This window comes from Bos grunniens, chromosome 18 (genome assembly GCF_055505025.1).
Source record: "Bos grunniens cultivar Pamir isolate PY7600 chromosome 18, Bosgru_T2T1.0, whole genome shotgun sequence".
NCBI classification, from domain to species: domain Eukaryota; kingdom Metazoa; phylum Chordata; class Mammalia; order Artiodactyla; family Bovidae; genus Bos; species Bos grunniens.
This window is the reverse complement of record NC_141182.1, coordinates 35,213,320-35,231,618: the sequence shown is the minus strand read 5'-3', so window position 1 is coordinate 35,231,618 and position 18,299 is coordinate 35,213,320. Positions and strand designations below refer to the sequence as shown.

At 46.9% G+C, this 18,299-nt stretch overlaps 3 protein-coding genes across 5 annotated transcripts in view; 2 read left to right on the top strand and 1 right to left on the bottom strand.

Moving 5' to 3' along the window:
- Positions 1–13,943, bottom strand: part of RIPOR1 (RHO family interacting cell polarization regulator 1) — a 45,651-nt gene extending 31,708 nt beyond the window's left edge. Inside the window, exons 1-3 of one of the 2 annotated variants that reach the window (XM_086351069.1) lie at positions 13,485–13,943; positions 7,992–8,240; positions 7,478–7,661 (exon numbers count right to left, since the gene is read on the bottom strand). The gene's annotated coding sequence lies outside the window, so the exon portion shown is untranslated. Of the gene's footprint in view, positions 1–7,477; positions 7,662–7,991; positions 9,922–13,484 lie in introns of those variants that run through there. The other variant, XM_086351070.1, reaches the window with a different exon arrangement.
- AGRP (agouti related neuropeptide) lies at positions 12,417–13,341 on the top strand. The gene is made up of 3 exons (XM_086351344.1): positions 12,417–12,667; positions 12,825–12,916; positions 13,106–13,341. Exons 1-3 carry the CDS (start codon positions 12,538–12,540, stop codon positions 13,286–13,288), a joined length of 405 nt encoding a protein of 134 aa, XP_086207470.1. The 5' UTR covers positions 12,417–12,537; the 3' UTR covers positions 13,289–13,341.
- A 150-nt stretch (positions 13,944–14,093) lies between the features above and the next one.
- Positions 14,094–18,299, top strand: part of ATP6V0D1 (ATPase H+ transporting V0 subunit d1) — a 39,186-nt gene continuing 34,980 nt past the window's right edge. For both annotated transcript variants that reach the window (XM_086351313.1, XM_086351312.1), the window contains exon 1: positions 14,094–14,289. In XM_086351313.1, coding sequence (XP_086207439.1) covers positions 14,160–14,289 — 130 coding nt within the window. In that variant the 5' untranslated portion in view covers positions 14,094–14,159. The remainder of the gene's footprint in view (positions 14,290–18,299) is intronic.

Below are 18,299 nucleotides of genomic sequence, written 5' to 3'. Positions count from 1 at the left end.
CAAGGCTGGAGGCAGGAAGCTGAGGGTATGGCTTAGAGGAGGCCGGGGGTTGTGAAGCTGGAAACTCCAGGGCCCATAGCATTCCTGTGATAAACAACTGTGCAAAAGCTGTACTGAGGTTACTCTCTACCTTCTTCCTTTCAGAATGCAGAGTTCACATACTGCAACTAAAGATCCCACATGCTGCAATGAAGATTAAAGATTCTGCATGCCAGAACTAAGACCTTGTGAAGCCAAGTAAATAAATAAAATGATCCATTTAAAAAAATAATCAAAAGGCACTGTGTCAACATTCAACTGAAACCAGCTCCATTTCTGGAGTGTTCAATTACATAAGCCAATACATTATGTTTATAACTGAAGACAGTTTGAACCAAGCTTTCTGTTCATTACAACTGCTGTCATCTCATTGATAGCATTTTTTTAACACTGTAAAAAAAAAAATCAGTGACAACCAGGAAAATACTGCTTTTCTTCACATTCATATGGATTTTAGGAAATTATTATCTTTTCCCCAGGAGAAATAAGCTACAGACAAAACTAGAAGTAGAATCACACTGTAAAATCTGCAAATCCTAGAAGTCTACAACTTGAAGATTTCCCCAGGGACACGGAAGAAAACAAATGTCACAAGAGATGAGACAAACACACATAAGGACAACAAGCTGGGGAAACAGTTTTCAGCACTGACCCCCACACTAGGTACCCTTTTTCTCCTGGCACCCACTGCCACTACCTCCATGGGGTCATTTCTGGTCTAAGGTATGAAGAACTTTTCAAACACCACAAGCTGCTTTGAGGAGAGGTGCAACGAGAGAGGTTCAAGTATGAGTAAAAATCATGTGAAAGTCCAAAGTGTGGGAAGAACCCACAGTGAAAAGGAAACCCATATGACTGCCACCCAGACAGAAAACATTTCCAGCGCTGCGTAAGTCTTCCTAGTTTCCCTCGCTTAGTCCATAATACCCCAAGTTAACCACTATGGAGCTGTATCACCATTTATTATAGTTTATGGCTTTGAATGACTGTAAGTAGAATCATACCATATTCACTCTTCTGTGGCTGACACCTTTCATTCAACCTTATGTATGTGAGATTCCTCTGTGTTGTGTACAGCAGTTCATTCACTTTTATTGCTGTGTAGTTGTCAGATGTATGCTGCTAAGTCACTTCAGTCGTGTCCGACTCTGTGCGACCCCATAGACGGCGGCCCACCAGGGTCCCCCGTCCCTGGGATTCTCCAGGCAAGAACACTGGAGTGGGTTGCCATTTCCTTCTCCAATGCATGAAAGGGAAAAGTGAAAGTGAAGTCACTCAGTCGTGTCCGACTCTTCTCGACCCCATGGACTGCAGCCTACCAGGCTCCTCTGTCCACGGGATTTTCCAGGCCAAGAGTACTGGAGTGGGGTGCCATTGCCTTCTCCTCAGATGTATGAATACACCATTATTTTTCCATTTTCCTGTTGATGGATATTTGGATTGTTCTTTGTTTTTAATCTATTGTGAATAAAGTTGCTAAGAACACTGTATATACATATCTTCTAGTAAACATTACACTCATATCTCTTGGGCTTGTATCAAACAGTAAACTTGATAGGTGGAAGGTCAGCTGTAGTAAACACCACAGTTTTCTTTTTTCATGTTCTCTGCCCAGCATTAAGTGAAGATAACCTTACGGAGGTAAGGACAGAAATGGTATGGACCAAACAGAGGCAGAATATATTAAGAAGAGGTGGCAAGAATACACAGAAGAACTATACAAAAAAGTTCTTCATGACCCAGATAACCACGATGGTGTGATCACTCACCTAAAGCCACATCCTGGAACGCGAAGTCAAGTGAGCCTTAGGAAGCATCAGTACAAACTAAGCTAGTGGAGGTGATGGAATTTCAGTTGAGCTATTTCAAATCCTAAAAGATGATGCTGTGCAAGTGCTGCACTCAATATGCCAGCAAATTTGGGAAACTCAGTGGCCACAGGCCTGGAAAAGGTCAGTTTTCATTCCAATCCCAAAGAAAGGCAATGCCAAAGAATGTTCAAACTACTGCACAATTGCACTTATCTCACATGCTAGCAAAGTAATGCTCAAAATTCACCAAGCCAAGCTTCAACAGTATGTGAACTGTGAACTTCCAGATGTCCAAGCTAGATTTAGAAAAGGCAGAGGAACCAGAGATCAAATTGCTAACATCTGTTGGATCTTGAGAAACGAAGAGAGTTCCAGAAAAACATCTATTTATGCTTTATTGACTACACCAAAGCCTTTGACTGTGTGGATCACAACAAACTGGAAAATTCTTCAAGAGATGGGAATACCAGACCACCTGACCTGCCTCCTGAGAAATCTGTATGCAGGTCAAGAAGCAACTGGACATGGTTCCAATTTGGAACTGGACATGGAACAGACTGGTTCCAAATTGGGAAACAAGTACATCAAGGCTGTATACTGTCACCCTGCTTATTTAACTTATATGCAGAGTACATCATGAGAAATGCCAGGCTGGATGAAGCACAAGCTGGAATCAATATTGCCAGGAGAAATATCAGTAACCTCAGATACGCAGATGACACCACCCTTACAGCAGAAAGCAAAGAACTAAAGAGCCTCTTGATGAAAGTCAAAGACAGTAAAAAAGTTGGCTTAAAACTCAACATTCAAAAAACTAAGATCATGGCATCTGGTCCCATCATTTCATGGCAAATAGATGGGGAAACAATGGAAACAGTGAGAGACTACTTTTTTGGGCTCTGAAATCACTGCAGATGGTGACTGCAGTCATGAAATTAAGACACTTGCTCCCTGGAAGATAAGCTATGACCAATCTAGATAGCATATTAAAAAGCAGAGATATTACTTTGCCAACAAAGGTCCGTCTAGTCAAAGCTATGGTTTTTCCAGTAGTCATGGATGGATGTGAGAGTTGGACTGTGAAGAAAGCTGAGCACCAAAGAACTGATGCTTTTGAACTGTGGTGTTGCAGAACACTCTTGAGAGTCCCTTGGACTGCAAGGAGATCCAATCAGTCAATCCTAAAGGAAATCAGTCCTGAATATTCATTGGAAGGACTGATGCTGAAGCTCCAATACTTTAGCCACCTGATGTGAAAAACTGACTCACTAGAAAAGACCCTGATGCTGGGCAAGATTGAAGGCAGGAGGAGAAGGGGACGACAGAGGATGAGATGGTTGGATGGCATCACCAACTCGATGGACACGAGTTTGAGCAAGCTCCAGGAGTTGGTGATGGACAGAGAAGCCTGGCTTGCTGAAGTCCATGGGGTCACAAAGAGCTGGACACGACTGAAAGACTGAACTGAACTGAACCTTACGGAGAAGAGATTACTGATACTGTGGCTTTCACAATTTTTTCTAAAGGGCGCAGGCAGAAAAGTAATTCATATGAGACCTTACAAATATTAAATCCTATTATGTCAAACAAATGCCATTAAATATGAAACAAAATATGACTCTTTCACAATATAGTTTATGGTTAACAAATATAGAATTTTAAACTACCAATTTAGCTTAAATAAAAGGTAGAATTTCATCAATCCTGATTAAATAAACGCATGTTATCCTCTCCCTCTGAGATTTTTAAATAGAACAGTTGAGAAAATTTGGTGTTGGGAGTTACGGTTGCCCAACAGTGACACCGGGGCTTCCCAGGTGGGCCAGTGGTAAAGGACCTGCCTGCCAATGCAGGAGACACGAGAGAGGCAGGTTTGATTCCTGGTTCGGGAAGAGCCCCTGGAGGAGGGCATGGCAACCCACTCCAATATTCTTGCCTGGAAAGTTCCAAGGACAGAGCGGCCTGGTGGGCTATAGTCCATGGGGTCACAAAGAGTTGGACACCACTGAGTGCCTTCACATACACAAAAAACAGTGATTATGCTGATTCCTTTTGAATTAAGTTATTAAGATCACCACTAACCAAACTGTTATTAACTAAAAGGTTACACATACAGTGAATTCTAATGGTATCCTGTATACATCTACATGTACATAGTAGTGTTTAACATAGACAAGCAATACTGGCTAGGAGAATTAGTACCCATGCATGGCCCACTAAGCCTTCCTAGTAGCTACCTCCATGATCAGAAAACTCAACTTGTAACCTGTAATAACAGATTTGTCAAGAATTCAGTACTTGTCTCAGGAAGTTTATATTCCCACAGGTAGGGAGTAGCTTATAACAGATTTTTAAAAATTAACGTATAGTTGATTTACAATGTTGTATTCGTTTCAGGTGTACAACATAGTGATTCAATATTTTTATATATCAGACTTCATTTAAAGTTATTATAAAATATTGGCTATAAAAAATATTGGCTATATTCTCTGTGCTATATGACAGTTTTCTTATTTATCTCTTACCAGTGGAAAATTCTGAAAGAGATGGGAATACCAGACCACCTGATCTGCCTCTTGAGAAATCTGTATGCAGGTCAGGAAGCAACAGGTAGAACTGGACATGGAACAACAGACTGGTTCCAAATAGGAAAAGGAGTACGTCAAGGCTGTATATTGTCACCCTGCTTATTTAACTTATATGCAGAGTACATCATGAGAAGCGCTGGACTGGAAGAAACACAAGCTGGAATCAAGATTGCCAGGAGAAATATCAATAACCTCAGATACACAGATGATACCACCCTTATGGCAGAAAGTGAAGAGGAACTAAAAAGCCTCTTGATGAAAGTAAAAGTGGAGAGTGAAAAAGTTGGCTTAAAGCTCAACATTCAGTAAACAAAGATCACGGCATCCGGTCCCATCACTTCATGGGAAATAGATAGGGAAACAGTGGAAACACTGTCAGACTTTATTTTTCTGGGCTCCAAAATCACTGCAGATGGTGACTGCAGCCATGAAATTAAAAGACGCTTACTCCTTGGAAGGAAAGTTATGACCAACCTAGATAGCATATTTAAAAGCAGAGACATTACCTTGACAACAAAGGTCTGTCTAGTTAAGGCTATGGCTTTTCCAGTGGTCATGTATGGATGTGAGAGTTGGACTGTGAAGAAAGCTGAGTGCTGAAGAATTGATGCTTTTGAACTGTGGTGTTGGAGAAGACTCCTAAGAGTCCCTTGGACTGCAAGGAGGTCCAACCAGTCGATTTTAAAGGAGACAGTCCTGGGTGTTCATTGGAAGGACTGATGCTAAAGCTGAAACTCCAATACTTTGGCCACCTCATGCAAAGAGTTGACTCACTGGAAAAGACCCTGATGCTGGGAGGGATTGGAGGCAGGAGGAGAAGGGAACAACAGAGGATGAGATGGCTGGCTGGCATCACCGACTCGATGGACATGAGTTTGAGTAAACTCCGGGAGTTGGTGATGGACAGGGAGGCCTGCCGTGCTGTGATTCATGGGGTCGCAAAGAGTCAGACACGACTGAGCGACTGAACTGAACTGAGTCAGTATATAGCAGTATCTCACTGTGGTTTTAATTCAGATTTCTCTATGAATGACATTTCTCTAGTGATGTTGAGCACATTTCCATATGCTTGTTGGCCATTTGGAAATCCTCTATTGTGAAGGGTCTGTTCAAGTCCTTTTTCTTTAATGACTATGGAATTCTTTGAGTCATATTTTGAGTCTATGCGTTCATTGTAATGATCTTTTCCCAGTTTGTGACTTATCACTTTACTTTCTTAATTATCTTTAATTAATGACCAGAAGTTCTTAGTTTTTATGAAGTCAAATTTATTGGCTTTTGATGGTTAGTACTTTGTCCTGTTTAAGAAATCTTTGCCTACTCCAAGGTTATGAAGGTATTCTGTTTTTTCTAGAATCTTTATTTGGCTTACCTTCACAATTATATTGATGATCTATCTCAAATTAATTTTTGTGAAGGCAGGTAAAGGTGCAGGTGAAACAGTTACTTGCTCCCACACTGTTTATTGAAAATATCTTTCCCCCACTTGAAAAACCTTACGTAGTTAATTTTCAACCAGTCTTCTTTTCTAGTAAGTCTACTTAAATATGCATTGCTTTAGATGCTTCCCATAAGTTTTTAAAATTTTTTAAAATATTTTTTATTTGGCTGTGCCAGGTCTTAGTTGTGCCATGCAGGATCTTTGATCTTTAGTTGCGGCATGTGGGATCTAGTTCTCTGACCAGGGATTGAACCTAGGCCTCCTGCTTTGGGAGCAGGGAGTCTTAGCCACTGGATCGCCAGGGGAGTCCATTCCCATAAGTTTTGATACACTGTTTTTCATTATCATTCAATTTGAAACATTTCTAGTTTCTTTTGTGACTTCTCCTTTGATTCATGAGTTACTTAGAAATGTGATTGAGAGTAAAGGACACTCAGCACAGCTCTGGCAGCCAACCTAGCCTGCTGGAGTGGCTGACTTGCTTTCGTCTCTGCACTCCTGGCAGCTCTGTAGGTGAGTGAAAGTTCCCACAAGCAGGAGGTGTGTATGGAGAGACGCCTTAGGGTTGAGCCTGCCCTGGCACGAGCACACACATTCTAACCAGGCCTCTTCTCTAGCTCTAAAACATACCCTGGGCCATGAGAGAAAGAAGGAAAAGCAGGCTAGCCCTTCTTTAGCTGAGTAATTAAAGCTAAGTCACTTAAAGCTTTCTAATCTGTAAAACGGGGATGATAATGTTTGGTTCCATGTTCTCCGTGCATGCTAAGTCGCTTCAGTTGTGTCCCATTCGTTATGACCTCACGGACTGTAGCCCGCCAGGTTCCTCTGTCCATGGAATTCTCCAGGCAAGAATACTGGAGTGGGTTGCCATGCCCTTCTCCAGGGGATCTTCCCAGCCCAGGGATCAAATCTCTGTCTCCTGCATTGGCAGACAGGTTCTTTACCACTAGTGCCACCTGGGAAGTTCCATGTTCCACTGAGAGTACGTGGAATGGGAGTCTTGCTATGGGACATTAGGCAAACCTTAGCAGGTAAACGGATGAGGCCAGGAGGAAAACTTGCCTCTATGACAGGTTCTGACACAATGTCTGCGTTTGGCCAGAGCTGGGAGGAGGACCCCCACCCAGGGCTTTGTGGAGACAGTTAATGCAGGGCCTACAGAGGCAAAATTGGGAAGTGGTGACCAATGGGGCTGCTGGCGGGGGCCACCCTATGAGCTCTTCCCCCCATACCAGGCAAGGGCTTGCTGCCTGGGTGAGATGTGCCCCAGGGGGTCTGGTTTCAGCTGGAAGGTTATCCTTTCCATCCAACACCCCCAGATGACTGCTCCCCAACAGGACTCAATCCCCTCCCAGCTCCCATACCTACACCTCCTAGACCTTCTTTGTAGCTGGAGGCAGAGGGGATGAGGAGGGGTAATTGCAGAAAAGAGTGAGTCCAGAGAACTCTGGGAGCAGCTGCAGCTCTCTCTGCTTTCTTGAGCTGATCTTGGGCTCACTTTGAACCTGTCAAGCCAGGTACTGTCATACCTCTGTGCCCATTACCTTAGGCTGCATCTTTGTGCCTATGTCCAGATTTCCTGTAGCCTCTGTTCTTACCTGCATAGAACATGAGTGGCAGAGGTGAGCAGGTAGGCAGATCCCTGGGTCTTTAGCAGAAAGACCAGTTGCTAGGTTGAGAATCATTTCCAGACAGTCCAGTGGTTCCTATTACGCAATCACCTTTGCTTCTAGGGCTGCAGCTGAGCCACTAAACATCCTCACAGAGCCAGGTTGCTTCATTCTATGGGGGTGAAATAGAACAATTCAGGAGACATCCCAAGTGCCCCCTCCCCAGTCCAATAGTGCCATGCCACTGCGGAGGGTTGCTGGGGACTCAGTTTCACTCCCCAGAAACTTTGCTGTACTCAGGGGTCCTCTTATCACCCGGAACGGATCAAGCTCTCCACCATTTTGGTGGATTTCTTGGGAGTGTGGGGGCTGGTGTACTGCTTTGGACATACTCAGGGCAGGGATAACCTGAGGCAGAAGGTAGGGTCCTGCAACATCTCCAGAGACTGAAGATTTCACCCAGAAAAGTAGGACCTGGCAGGGAGGGGGAAGGACTGGTTACCTCTCTGGGTGTCTGAAGATTTGGACACTGGAGTTTGCAGATGTCTTCAGAAGGGGCTGAAGCTGGAGTTGAGAATGCCCTTTGCCACCTTGGAGGGGTCCATGAGCCCAAATTGCAAGTCACATGCTATGAGTCAGATTGGCTGGTCCTATTTGTCTTCCTCAGGCCTTTTCGGAAGTTTCATCTGAGCACTCCAGCCACAATTAAGGCCTCCAATTAAGGCCCCACCATCTGCATGGAAGGGGAGGCCTGTGTGGGGAGAGGAAGAGAGAGTTAGAGCAAGGTCTGAGGGGGAAGGAGTGTCTCTGGGCCTGAGCCCTCTTACAGTCAGGGGAAGGGGTGTTCCATCCAAAGCTGGCCCTGCACCATGCCCCGCTCTCCTTGGCTTGACCTCAGCCTACACTTCCATGGCAATAAGCAATCCCATGAAGTTTGGTTGACCCCAGAATGAGGAGCTTCAGGTCATCACAGTGTCTGACCTAGCCTTGAAGTCTAGACGCCTTGGCACAGTGCTGGTCATGAAGCATGTGCTCAAACAGTTCGCAAATGAATGGGAGAATGGCAAGCACTGGTTTTTGTGCAACAAACACAACTCTCCCACCTAGGGGCGCCTGATCACAGTGGGACACCCCTCAGGTGAGGGCTCAAGAGACACCAGCCTGGAATATCTAAATATACATCTCTCCAAAGACATACAGATGGCCAATACGCACATGAAAAGATGCTCAACACTGATAATTATAAGAGAAATGCAAATCAAAATTATAGTGAGGTACCACCTCACATTGATCAGAATGGTCATCATTAAAAAGTCTACAAATAGCAAATGCTGGAGAGGGTGGTGGAGAAAAGGGAATCTTCCTACACTGTTGGTGGGAATGTAAATTGATACAACCATGTTGGGTAACAGTATGGAAGTTCCTCAAAAAACTAAAAATACAGTTGCTATATGATCCAGCAATCCCATTCCTGGGCCTATATCCAGATAAAACTATAATTCAAAAAGATACATGCACCCCTACATCAATAGCTGTACTATTCCTAATAACTAAGACATGGAAACAACCTAAATGTCCACTGAAAAATGACATAAAGATGTAGCATATATACACAATGGAATATCACTCAGTTGTAAAAAAGAACAAAATAATGCCATTTGCAGCTACATGGATAGACCTAGAGATTATCACACTAAATGACGTAAGTCAGAAAGAGAAAAAACAATACCATATAAACATCACTTAAATGTGGAATCTAAAATATAACACAAATGAACTCATTTGCAAAATAGGAACAGACTCCCAGACATAGAGAACAGACTTGTGGTTGCTGAGTCGGGGACAGGAGGGGTTAGATTGTGAGTGTGGGATTAGTAGATACAAACTATTATATATAGAATGGATAAACAACAAGGTCCTATTGTATAGCATAGGGAATTATAGCCAATATCCTGTAATGAACCATAATGGAAAAGAATATGAAAAAGATATGTAGGTATAACTGACCCACTTTGCTGTACTCCAGAAACTAACACATTATGTCAACTATGCTTCAGTCAAAAAATTACATATATATATATATATACACACACACACATACATATATATCAAATCAGATCATATATATATAGAGAGAGACAGAAACAGGGAGGGAGGGGGGAGAGAGACAGAAACAGAGTGGGAGGGAAGCCCTACAGATGAGCCATGGGGCTGGGGGGGGCGGGGGCAGGGGAAGTGTTCCAGCTGGGGATCTGGGGATCTGGATAAAGCTGGATTGGGAGTGCCAGTGGGTGCTGGATAATGCAGGAACAGCACCCCTGGGCTGAGGACTAAATTGCTGGAGGAAAAAGAGGAGGCACGCAGGATTCAAGCATCCCTCTTTGTCCCCACACTTGATATCTGGCACAGCGCATTCACACTCTCCCCTTCCTCCTCCTTGAAGCCAGGGTCCTGATGCCTGGAGTCCATCCCCAGCCTCACGAAGCAGGCTCTGTATCTTCCCAGGTCTCCCAAATCCTCCATCCAGGACATGTCACACATTTCTGAAGGTCCTTTTGCCAAAAACCTTGTCTTGGGAACATCAGGCCAATTCCAGACCTGAAAAATCACTCATGCAGTGTTGGTATTCAGCAGATGGAAAGGGCTCCCGAGGAGCCTTTGTAGACTACTAGGTGTAGGCGACGCTGTTCATTGGGAAGAAAGACAAATGTAAGGATCAACAAACACTATGAAAATAGAAAATGATAGAAGGGCAGGAACTTAATTGTAACAAAATTTGAAAGATCAAACCGAAGACTGATTATTTGTTAAACGTATAAAATTTGATAAGCCAATGGAACATTAACTTTAAATACTGATGCACAAGTCATAGATACACATAGATATAAATAGAGATATAGAGCTGTAACAAGAAACCCATAGATCACGCTTTGGGCCTATTCAGTGGTAGGAAGGTAGCTGGGTGAAACTGAGCTGAGGGCAGGAGGAGGATGGGGTGGGAAAGGCCATCAGCAAATGTTTATTATGGAAAATTTCAAATATATACAAAAGTAGCAGTATCAGGATAATTAAGCCCATGTACTCATCACCCACCTTCAACAATTACTAACTCCACTAACAATTTTGTTCCATCTATATCACCTCCTGCTATTCCCCCACCTCAGATTATTTTGAAGCAAACCTCATATTTCATATCATTTTATCATTAAATAATTATTTTTCTTTAAAAGAGAACAATGCTTTAAAAAGTCATGAGTACAGTACCATCATCACAAGTAAAAAAGTTAACAGTTATTCTTTAATATCTTTAAATATCCAATGTTTATATTTCTCCGGGCATTCTGTTTTTGTATGTTTTTTTTGGGGGGGCGCCTGCTGTGTGGTATGGCTTCCCTGCTGGCCCAGACGGTAAAGCGTCTGCCCGGAATGCGGGAGACCTGGGTTCGATCCTTGGGTTGGGAAAACCCCATGGAGAAGGAAATGGCAACCCACTCCAGTACTCTTGCCTGGAAAATCCCCTGGATGGAGGAACCTGGTAGACTACGGCCCACTGGGAAGCAAAGAGTCAGACACAACTGAGCCACTTCACTTTCATTTTCATGCTGTGTGGCATGTGGTATCTTAGTTTCCTGACCAGAGATCAAACCCAGTCCCCTGCACTGGGAGCATGGAGTCTTAACCACTGGACCACCAGGGAAGTTCCTCCACTATGTTTTGATGGTTGTTTTTCTTGATTGTCTTCCCCATCAGACCTAACCAGGGACCTGGGCAGTCCCTGAGGCCAATACCCTGTGTCCACATACCCAAGTGAAGACAGCCACTGAGCTCCAGATGATAACCTATGGTTTTCAACCACTTTCTAGAAGGACTTCCTCAGGCCTCGCCCTGATCAAAATAGCCCATGTGAACCTGGGCTGCAAGCCCCAACAGCCTCTTCATCCTCCTGCTGTCTTATATCAGCTCAGATTGTACATCAAGTCCTGGAAGCTGATTCAGCCTGCATCCCTTTCCCCAACTGGCAAGCGTGTGATAAAGTGCCCTTTGGGGAGGTGGTGGTGAGGGGAGGCTGAGGCAGGAAGTCCTGTGTGTCCCACCATCTCTATGAAAGGGCAGGCCTCACACTCGCCTCATGCTGACGCGACCAGGCATGGGCAAAAGTCTGACAACACAGGGCGGAAAGGAGCAGCCATTAGCACTAATGAAGCAGGCGGTCTGAAAGCTTTTTACTTTGAAGCTGCTCGCCCACCTGGGGAGGGAACAGTCTGTTCAGTCACCTTGGTTTCCAGGAACTGCAGGCAGAAAATGGTGTGGGGGTAGGAGCAGGGGTGGGATCTTGGAGAAGCCTGGAGGAAGAAGGGGAGCAGGGATAGATCCAGAGAGGGAGGCAGAGGGCCTATTTTTGGCTAAGTGGTCTTTTCCCCTCCTCACTCCTCTCCAAAACCCAGGGTCTGGGTCTGCACCTCACCCCACCCGGCTTTGGCCACTGGCCCATCACCCCCTTTCAATGCCCTTGACCCAAGTTCCTGGAAACAAAGGAAACAAGCCATGCGTAGGGTCTGAATGACCATCTCCGGGGCCACAAATTAAATTAAGCGTTCAGGGCTGCCTGCCTTGTTACTGCTAATGGCTCCGGCCTACCCATCCCCCAGGTCCCTGTCCTGCAGAAATTTGGGGGCCCTGGGCACCCTATCTTGTTCCCAAATTTTGAAGGGCTCCCGGAGACCTCACTCCAAATTGGAGATGGGCACCCCTCTTGTAGAGCCCTGGTTCCAGTGAGAGAGGCCTGAATCATGCTCCCATCTTCTGGGGAGGGCCCCTCATACCCTGGCTGCAGGAAGCAGTCACGTGTGGGCCCTTCATTAGATCCTGCCATATAAGCAGGGGACATGGAATGGTCAGCAACTCCTGGGGCGAGGATCCAGCAAGCAGAGGTAAGTCCTCAGGTTGGGCTAAGACTCCTACTCTCTAGAGATCTGGGATAGGGCACCTAGAGGGTGCTCCAGGGATGAAGATGGACTAAGTGGTGGGTTTTCCCGCTGAGCCAGGCCATGCTGACCGCAGTACTGCTGAGCTGTGCCCTGCTGCTGGCAATGCCCCCCATGCAGGGGGCCCAAATGGGCCCTGCTCCCCTGGAGGGCATCGGAAGGCCTGAGGAAGCCTTATTCCTAGAGCTCCAAGGTCAGTGTGGGCAGTGATGGGGCTGGGTGGGGCGTGGACACTCTCTGGTCACAAATTGTTCTGCCTTGTATTAGCCTCTTTCCCCCTCCCCAATCCCAGGCCTGGGAGGCGGTGTCTTGTGCATGGGGGGTTTCTGCCCTCACATTACCTGTCCCAGGCCTAAGCCTGCAACCGTCGCTGAAGAGGATAACGGAGGAACAGGCCGAAGAGTCGCTGCTGCAGGAGGCAGAGGCCAAGGCCTTAGCAGAGGTAACTGCTCAGGGCAAGGGGTGTGGCCACAGTCTTTAAATGAGGGGCATCAACCTCTATCTCTACTTGACTCTCTCACCTGGGGCAACACTGCAGACCATCCTTCCCCATGCTCCACTCCTCTCCTAACTTGATCAGGACAGGTCCCTGAACCTGCCTTTGGAGGCCCATGTTCCCCAAACCCTGTAGGTGCTAGATCCGGAAGGACGCAAGCCACGCTCCCCACGTCGCTGCGTAAGGCTGCATGAATCCTGTCTGGGACACCAGGTACCCTGCTGTGACCCGTGCGCCACGTGCTATTGCCGTTTCTTCAACGCCTTCTGCTACTGCCGCAAGCTGGGTACCACCACGAACCCCTGCAGCCGCACCTAGCTGGTCGATGTCTGGGTCGGGGCTGGGGAGCACCAATAAAAGGATGGAACCAACCCCAGGGTTGTGGCGTTATTTCGAACGTGACCGCCGTCGGAGGTGGGGGAGGTCACGGCAGGGGCGAAGGTTCCTCTAAGCCACGACACCACACACACCCCCTTACTCCAGGGCCTGCGTTATCCCATCACAAGTCACTTACATGCGAGCTCTTAGAGCGCCAGGAACCGCTGGGAGAAAGAGAGGAGGGCCGCGCTCCTGCTCTTGAGAATCTCTGATGATAAATGCGAGAAAGGGGGTCACAGGGAGGCAGAGGGGTTGTACCTCCCAGCATGCTAACAAGCCTCAGGCTCCAGGGCCTGCTTGCGGCTAACTCGACGCGTGACCCTTAGCGAAGCATGGCCCTCACCGGACCTCAGTCCCTCTCAGAGGAAGGATGGCTCAACAGTCTGGAACATTTCCAAGCAAAAGAGGGGCCGCCCACTCCCATCTTTACTTCTGGGGCCGTCACAGCACCAGGGTATACCAGACTCAGAAAATCTAGAGTGAAGGCCCAATCGAATCCCCCGCTTCACGGGCGCCACTAAGCGGCTGGCCTGGAACATTCCAAGCCTCTCCCTCCAGGGAGCAGGAGGGCCGCCTCCGCCTCCCCTCAGCGCGCAGGCGCCAGAGGGCAGGCCGCAGCCTACACCTGCGCAAGCGTTCTGCACCGAAATTGTCTGGAAACGGAGCCCCGCCCCGTCGTGGTCACGTGAGCCGCTTGCGCGTCACCTGACGCTCTTGACAGCCTGCTGTGGGCGCCGAGTCAGCTGATCTTAAGAGTTGTGCTGCGTGCCGGCCGGTCCGGGCCCTCCGGTCCAGCCGCCCCGCCGCAGCCATGTCGTTCTTCCCGGAGCTTTACTTCAACGTAGACAATGGCTACTTGGAGGGACTGGTGCGCGGCCTGAAGGCTGGGGTGCTCAGCCAGGCGGACTACCTCAACCTGGTGCAGTGCGAGACGCTCGAGGGTGAGCCGCGGGGCCGGGGTGCTGGGCCTCGAAAGCCCGGCAAGGAGATCGAGCCAGGCCTGAAGTTTCTGAGGTCTGGGAGGGGAATCTGGGGGTGCTCGAAGGGTCTGAGAGGTCGGGGAGCCGGATCTGGGCCTGAAAGGCCTGCTGGGAATGCAGGAGCTGATGGGTGCGCCGGAAGGGAATGTACCTCTAGTTGCAGCTCCGTGAAGGCCCAAACACAAAAGAAGCTTTAAGAACCGTAGTGGTTCGCCTCTGCTGGGGCCGCTTCTTTCTCCGTTTTGCCCGACGTGTAGTTTGGAAGAGAGGGCCTCTTGGGAGTGGTTAGTTGCTGCGAGATGTGCTCATACAAGTCTCTTTATCCTGACGTAGCGAGAGAGCTGTCTCCTGGCAGCGCTTAGGGAAGCTAATCGGAAAAGTCCCCTGCTTTCCCTCCCAACACGTACACCAAGGCCTTTGGCATCATTGTGTTTTCCTGCGGAGTGAACCGTTCGGGAGAATTGTTGGGCCAGCTTAGCTAGAGTTGTCCTTCCGTCGCCGATCCACTGGCTGGGGATGCTGAAGGCACTTCACTCCTGAAGGCAGTGTTTGGGAGAGCCCTGAAAGTCTGGAGGTTCATACACGTGTATATGACAATAATTCCCACCCCCTCCATGAGGATGTGTGTTCAGATAGGGTTGCTTAGTACAGGAGTAGTGAGAAGTGGAGTTTCCCTTTCTTCTCAGGACGCGCAGCTCCGAAGTGGGATTGACTCCCTGAGGCACAGCATCGACTTCCCTGAGTCCAGCCTTCTCTTCTTCCTCTCCCTTCCCACCCCTGCCCCCTAGGTGGTAGTGAAGGGCACAGTGGCTGGGCTGTGAGCTCCCATCCCTGACCTCCAGGTGATATGCCTTGAACAGAAGTACTGCTAGCCTTCTGGTTGGTAGCTGGAGCGGGAAGATGGCCGGATGATTCACGTTCAGGAGAAAATTTTCTCATTATAAAGTTACTGAGGTTAAAAGTGACCTCAATAAAAAAAAACAAACAACCAACCAAACAGTTATTATGGATCTTTCAAACTAGGCCAGTGATGTGAAAATAAATCCTTTAAAATTTTAAAACTTACTGAAGTTCAAATACAATTGTGGGCATTATGGTTTTAACATAAATGTGCAAAAAATGTCTTTCACCTCCCTGATGAGAGTGGTTGTGCTGGGTTGTAGGAACTTGCCAGCAGCCTCATTGTCCTCACTGTGGCAAACAGAGGAGAAACAGGGAGGCTGCACAGGGCAGGGTGGCACACAGTGGTATTTAATGGGAATTTTGTGGACTGACTGGGACTGGAGGAAGATCTTTATTTGCTTAAATCTGAATGTGGATAGCTTAGATTACCAACTGGCATTTGGTAAATTTGTTTCTTTTTTAGGCTTTCCTCACTCCTGCTGCTGCCCTCCTGCCCCACCCCTGTAGAGTTTTTGGGGGCACAGAGTTCCCAAAAGATCTTTCATCATCCTCCATAAACACATTAGGCCATTCTTCCTACAGCACTGCTCACACATGGTCCCCCTTGTGGATCACCATCCAGTCCTTCAGTGTGACATTCAGCGATTCCCTCACTCTTTCACATATGTTCCTTTCCCTCATGTAAGCCACTCCCAACTTTTGGTGCACATTTTGTGGTGGACTTTGGACTTTCAAATCTGACTGAATCCCAGCCCCACCAGTTACTGAATCACCTAATTTAACCAAGTTATTCAACACCTCTAGGCCTTGGATCCTTCATCTGACACATTAACAGTGCCTGTCTCACCAAATCCTTAGATAACAACAAGTTATTATGTGTAAAACACTTAGCTCAGCACCAAGCACTGAGATAGATAAATGTTAGCTCCTTTCAGGATTATTTGCGAACGCCACTTCCTCTGTTTCTTTCTTATCCTGGTGAAGCCCAGTGATTCTTACTCTTTAAGGCCCAGACCCTGTACCATACCATCTGAGAACCCCTTTGTGGCCATGCTAGGCTAGAATTTTGGCCCTCTCCATCCAGTTGCAGCTCTTGTGGTGTCTGTGCTGCTTTCCTAGAAATCACTTAACTTAGAGTTTGAGATTCTTGGGACTCTGATGGATATGTTCAGGAATTTCAGGGTCTGGAGATAACCAGAGGCAGGAAGAAGTGCCCAGAAACTCCTCTTGTCCTCTACAAGAAGGCCTGCTGAAGGTCACATCAGAGGCCTGGCCTCCAGCCGTTTGTTCCTGGATGCTTTTGCTTCCTTATCTCCAGGGAAAAGGGAAAGAGTGGGGAGGAAGGTAGGAAGGAGAAACCAAGGAAGCCTGTGGTCCCTGGTGAGATCTGTAGGTGTATCTTGAGAAGATGAGGCTTCCAAAGAATATGTTTAAAAATGGGACAGTTTCCAGAAGGCTCGGGGCATTGGGTGGTGAGTGGGTGTTTGTTCTGCGAGGTAGGGCCAGTACTTCTTGATCCTCCACCACACCCTTGCCCTCCTTCCTGCATTCCACTTCCTCAGAGCATCTGCTACTGACCTCTTTTGCTAGAACTCAGAAGTTCTGTATGGACCTCTGAAGTCCATGTATCCTCCATTGTCCACCTTGCTTGTCTCTTCTCAGAGGTAGGAGAAAGTCCTACCTCTTGGTGAACTGAGGGGACAGAGCTGGGTGGTCACAAAAGCTCTTCCCAGCTCTAAGTATTTCTGCATGTGCTTAATACCTTCTGGAAGCTGGGTCCTGTGCCTAGGGACTTGTGGGGAAGAGGAGGTGGGTCAGAGATAGAGAAAGAGAAATCACATAGTGTTACTTTTTTTTTTTCCTTTTAACACAGTATTGCTTTGAATGCTTTCATGCATTCCACATATACTTAGGGAGCACCTGTTTTATGCCAGGCACTGTGGTAGGGTTTGAGATACTTTGTTGAATAATGTTCTCTTGTTCCCTTAAAGTCTGAGGGTGGAGACTATAAGGGGCCAGGAAAAGACATTAAGCAATCGGTGTAACATAGTGGTTACAAGTGTGGGCTTACTATTTCATGCCTCTGTGGCCCTGTAACTGCTCTGTCCTGAGTTTCATCATTTGCAAAAGGGTAATAATAATACAAATTTAAGGCAATGGCACCCCATTCCAGTACTCTTGCCTGGAGAATCCCATGGACGGAGGAGCCTGGTAGGCTGCAGTCCATGAGGTCACTAAGAGTCGAACACGACTGAGCAACTTCACTTTGACTTTTCACGTTCATGCATTGGAGAAGGAAATGGCAACCCACTCCAGTATTCTTGCCTGGAGAATCCCAGGGACGGGGGAGCCTGGTGGCTGCTGTCTGTGGGGTCACGCAGAGTCGGACACGACTGAAGCTACTTAGCAAAAAAAAAAAAAAAAATATATATATATATATATATATATATTTACTGATGGAGCGATTGTGAAGGCTAAACAAAATAATTCTTTTAGGGACTTCCCTGGCAGCCCAGTGGTTAAGACTCTGCATTCCAATGCAGGGGGCATGGGTTTGATCCCTGATGGGGAGCTAAGATCCCACATGCCTCACAGTGCGGCCAAATAAATAAAGAGAACTGTTTAGGGGAAAAAAAAAAAGATACTCCCTGTAAAACACTTGGCATGAACTTGGCACATGGTACGTACTCAGTCAGTGTGTTAACTGCTATTACTGTTATGGTCAAGCAAAGAAATATTAAGGGTGACACTTGTGAAAAGGACAATGGAGAAGTGATAGAGAATCAGAGGTGAACTCTCTTTAAAGAGGGCTGGTTAAGGCCCTGCTGAGAAAAGGATTTTCCAGATGAAGTGTGAACCATGAGGAGCCAGTTGAGCAAGAGCTGGGGTGGGTGTGAGGTGGGGTGTGCTGGGCGGGAGCATTTCAGGCAGAGAGACCAGCAGGTTGGGGAGAAATAGTTAGGCCTTCAGCGGGACCAAAAGGAGTCCTGGCTGGTGGGGTTTGGAGGATGAGAGCACAAATCTGGGAATTCAGACCCTTGGTTTAAAAAAATTGGGGTGAGGGACTT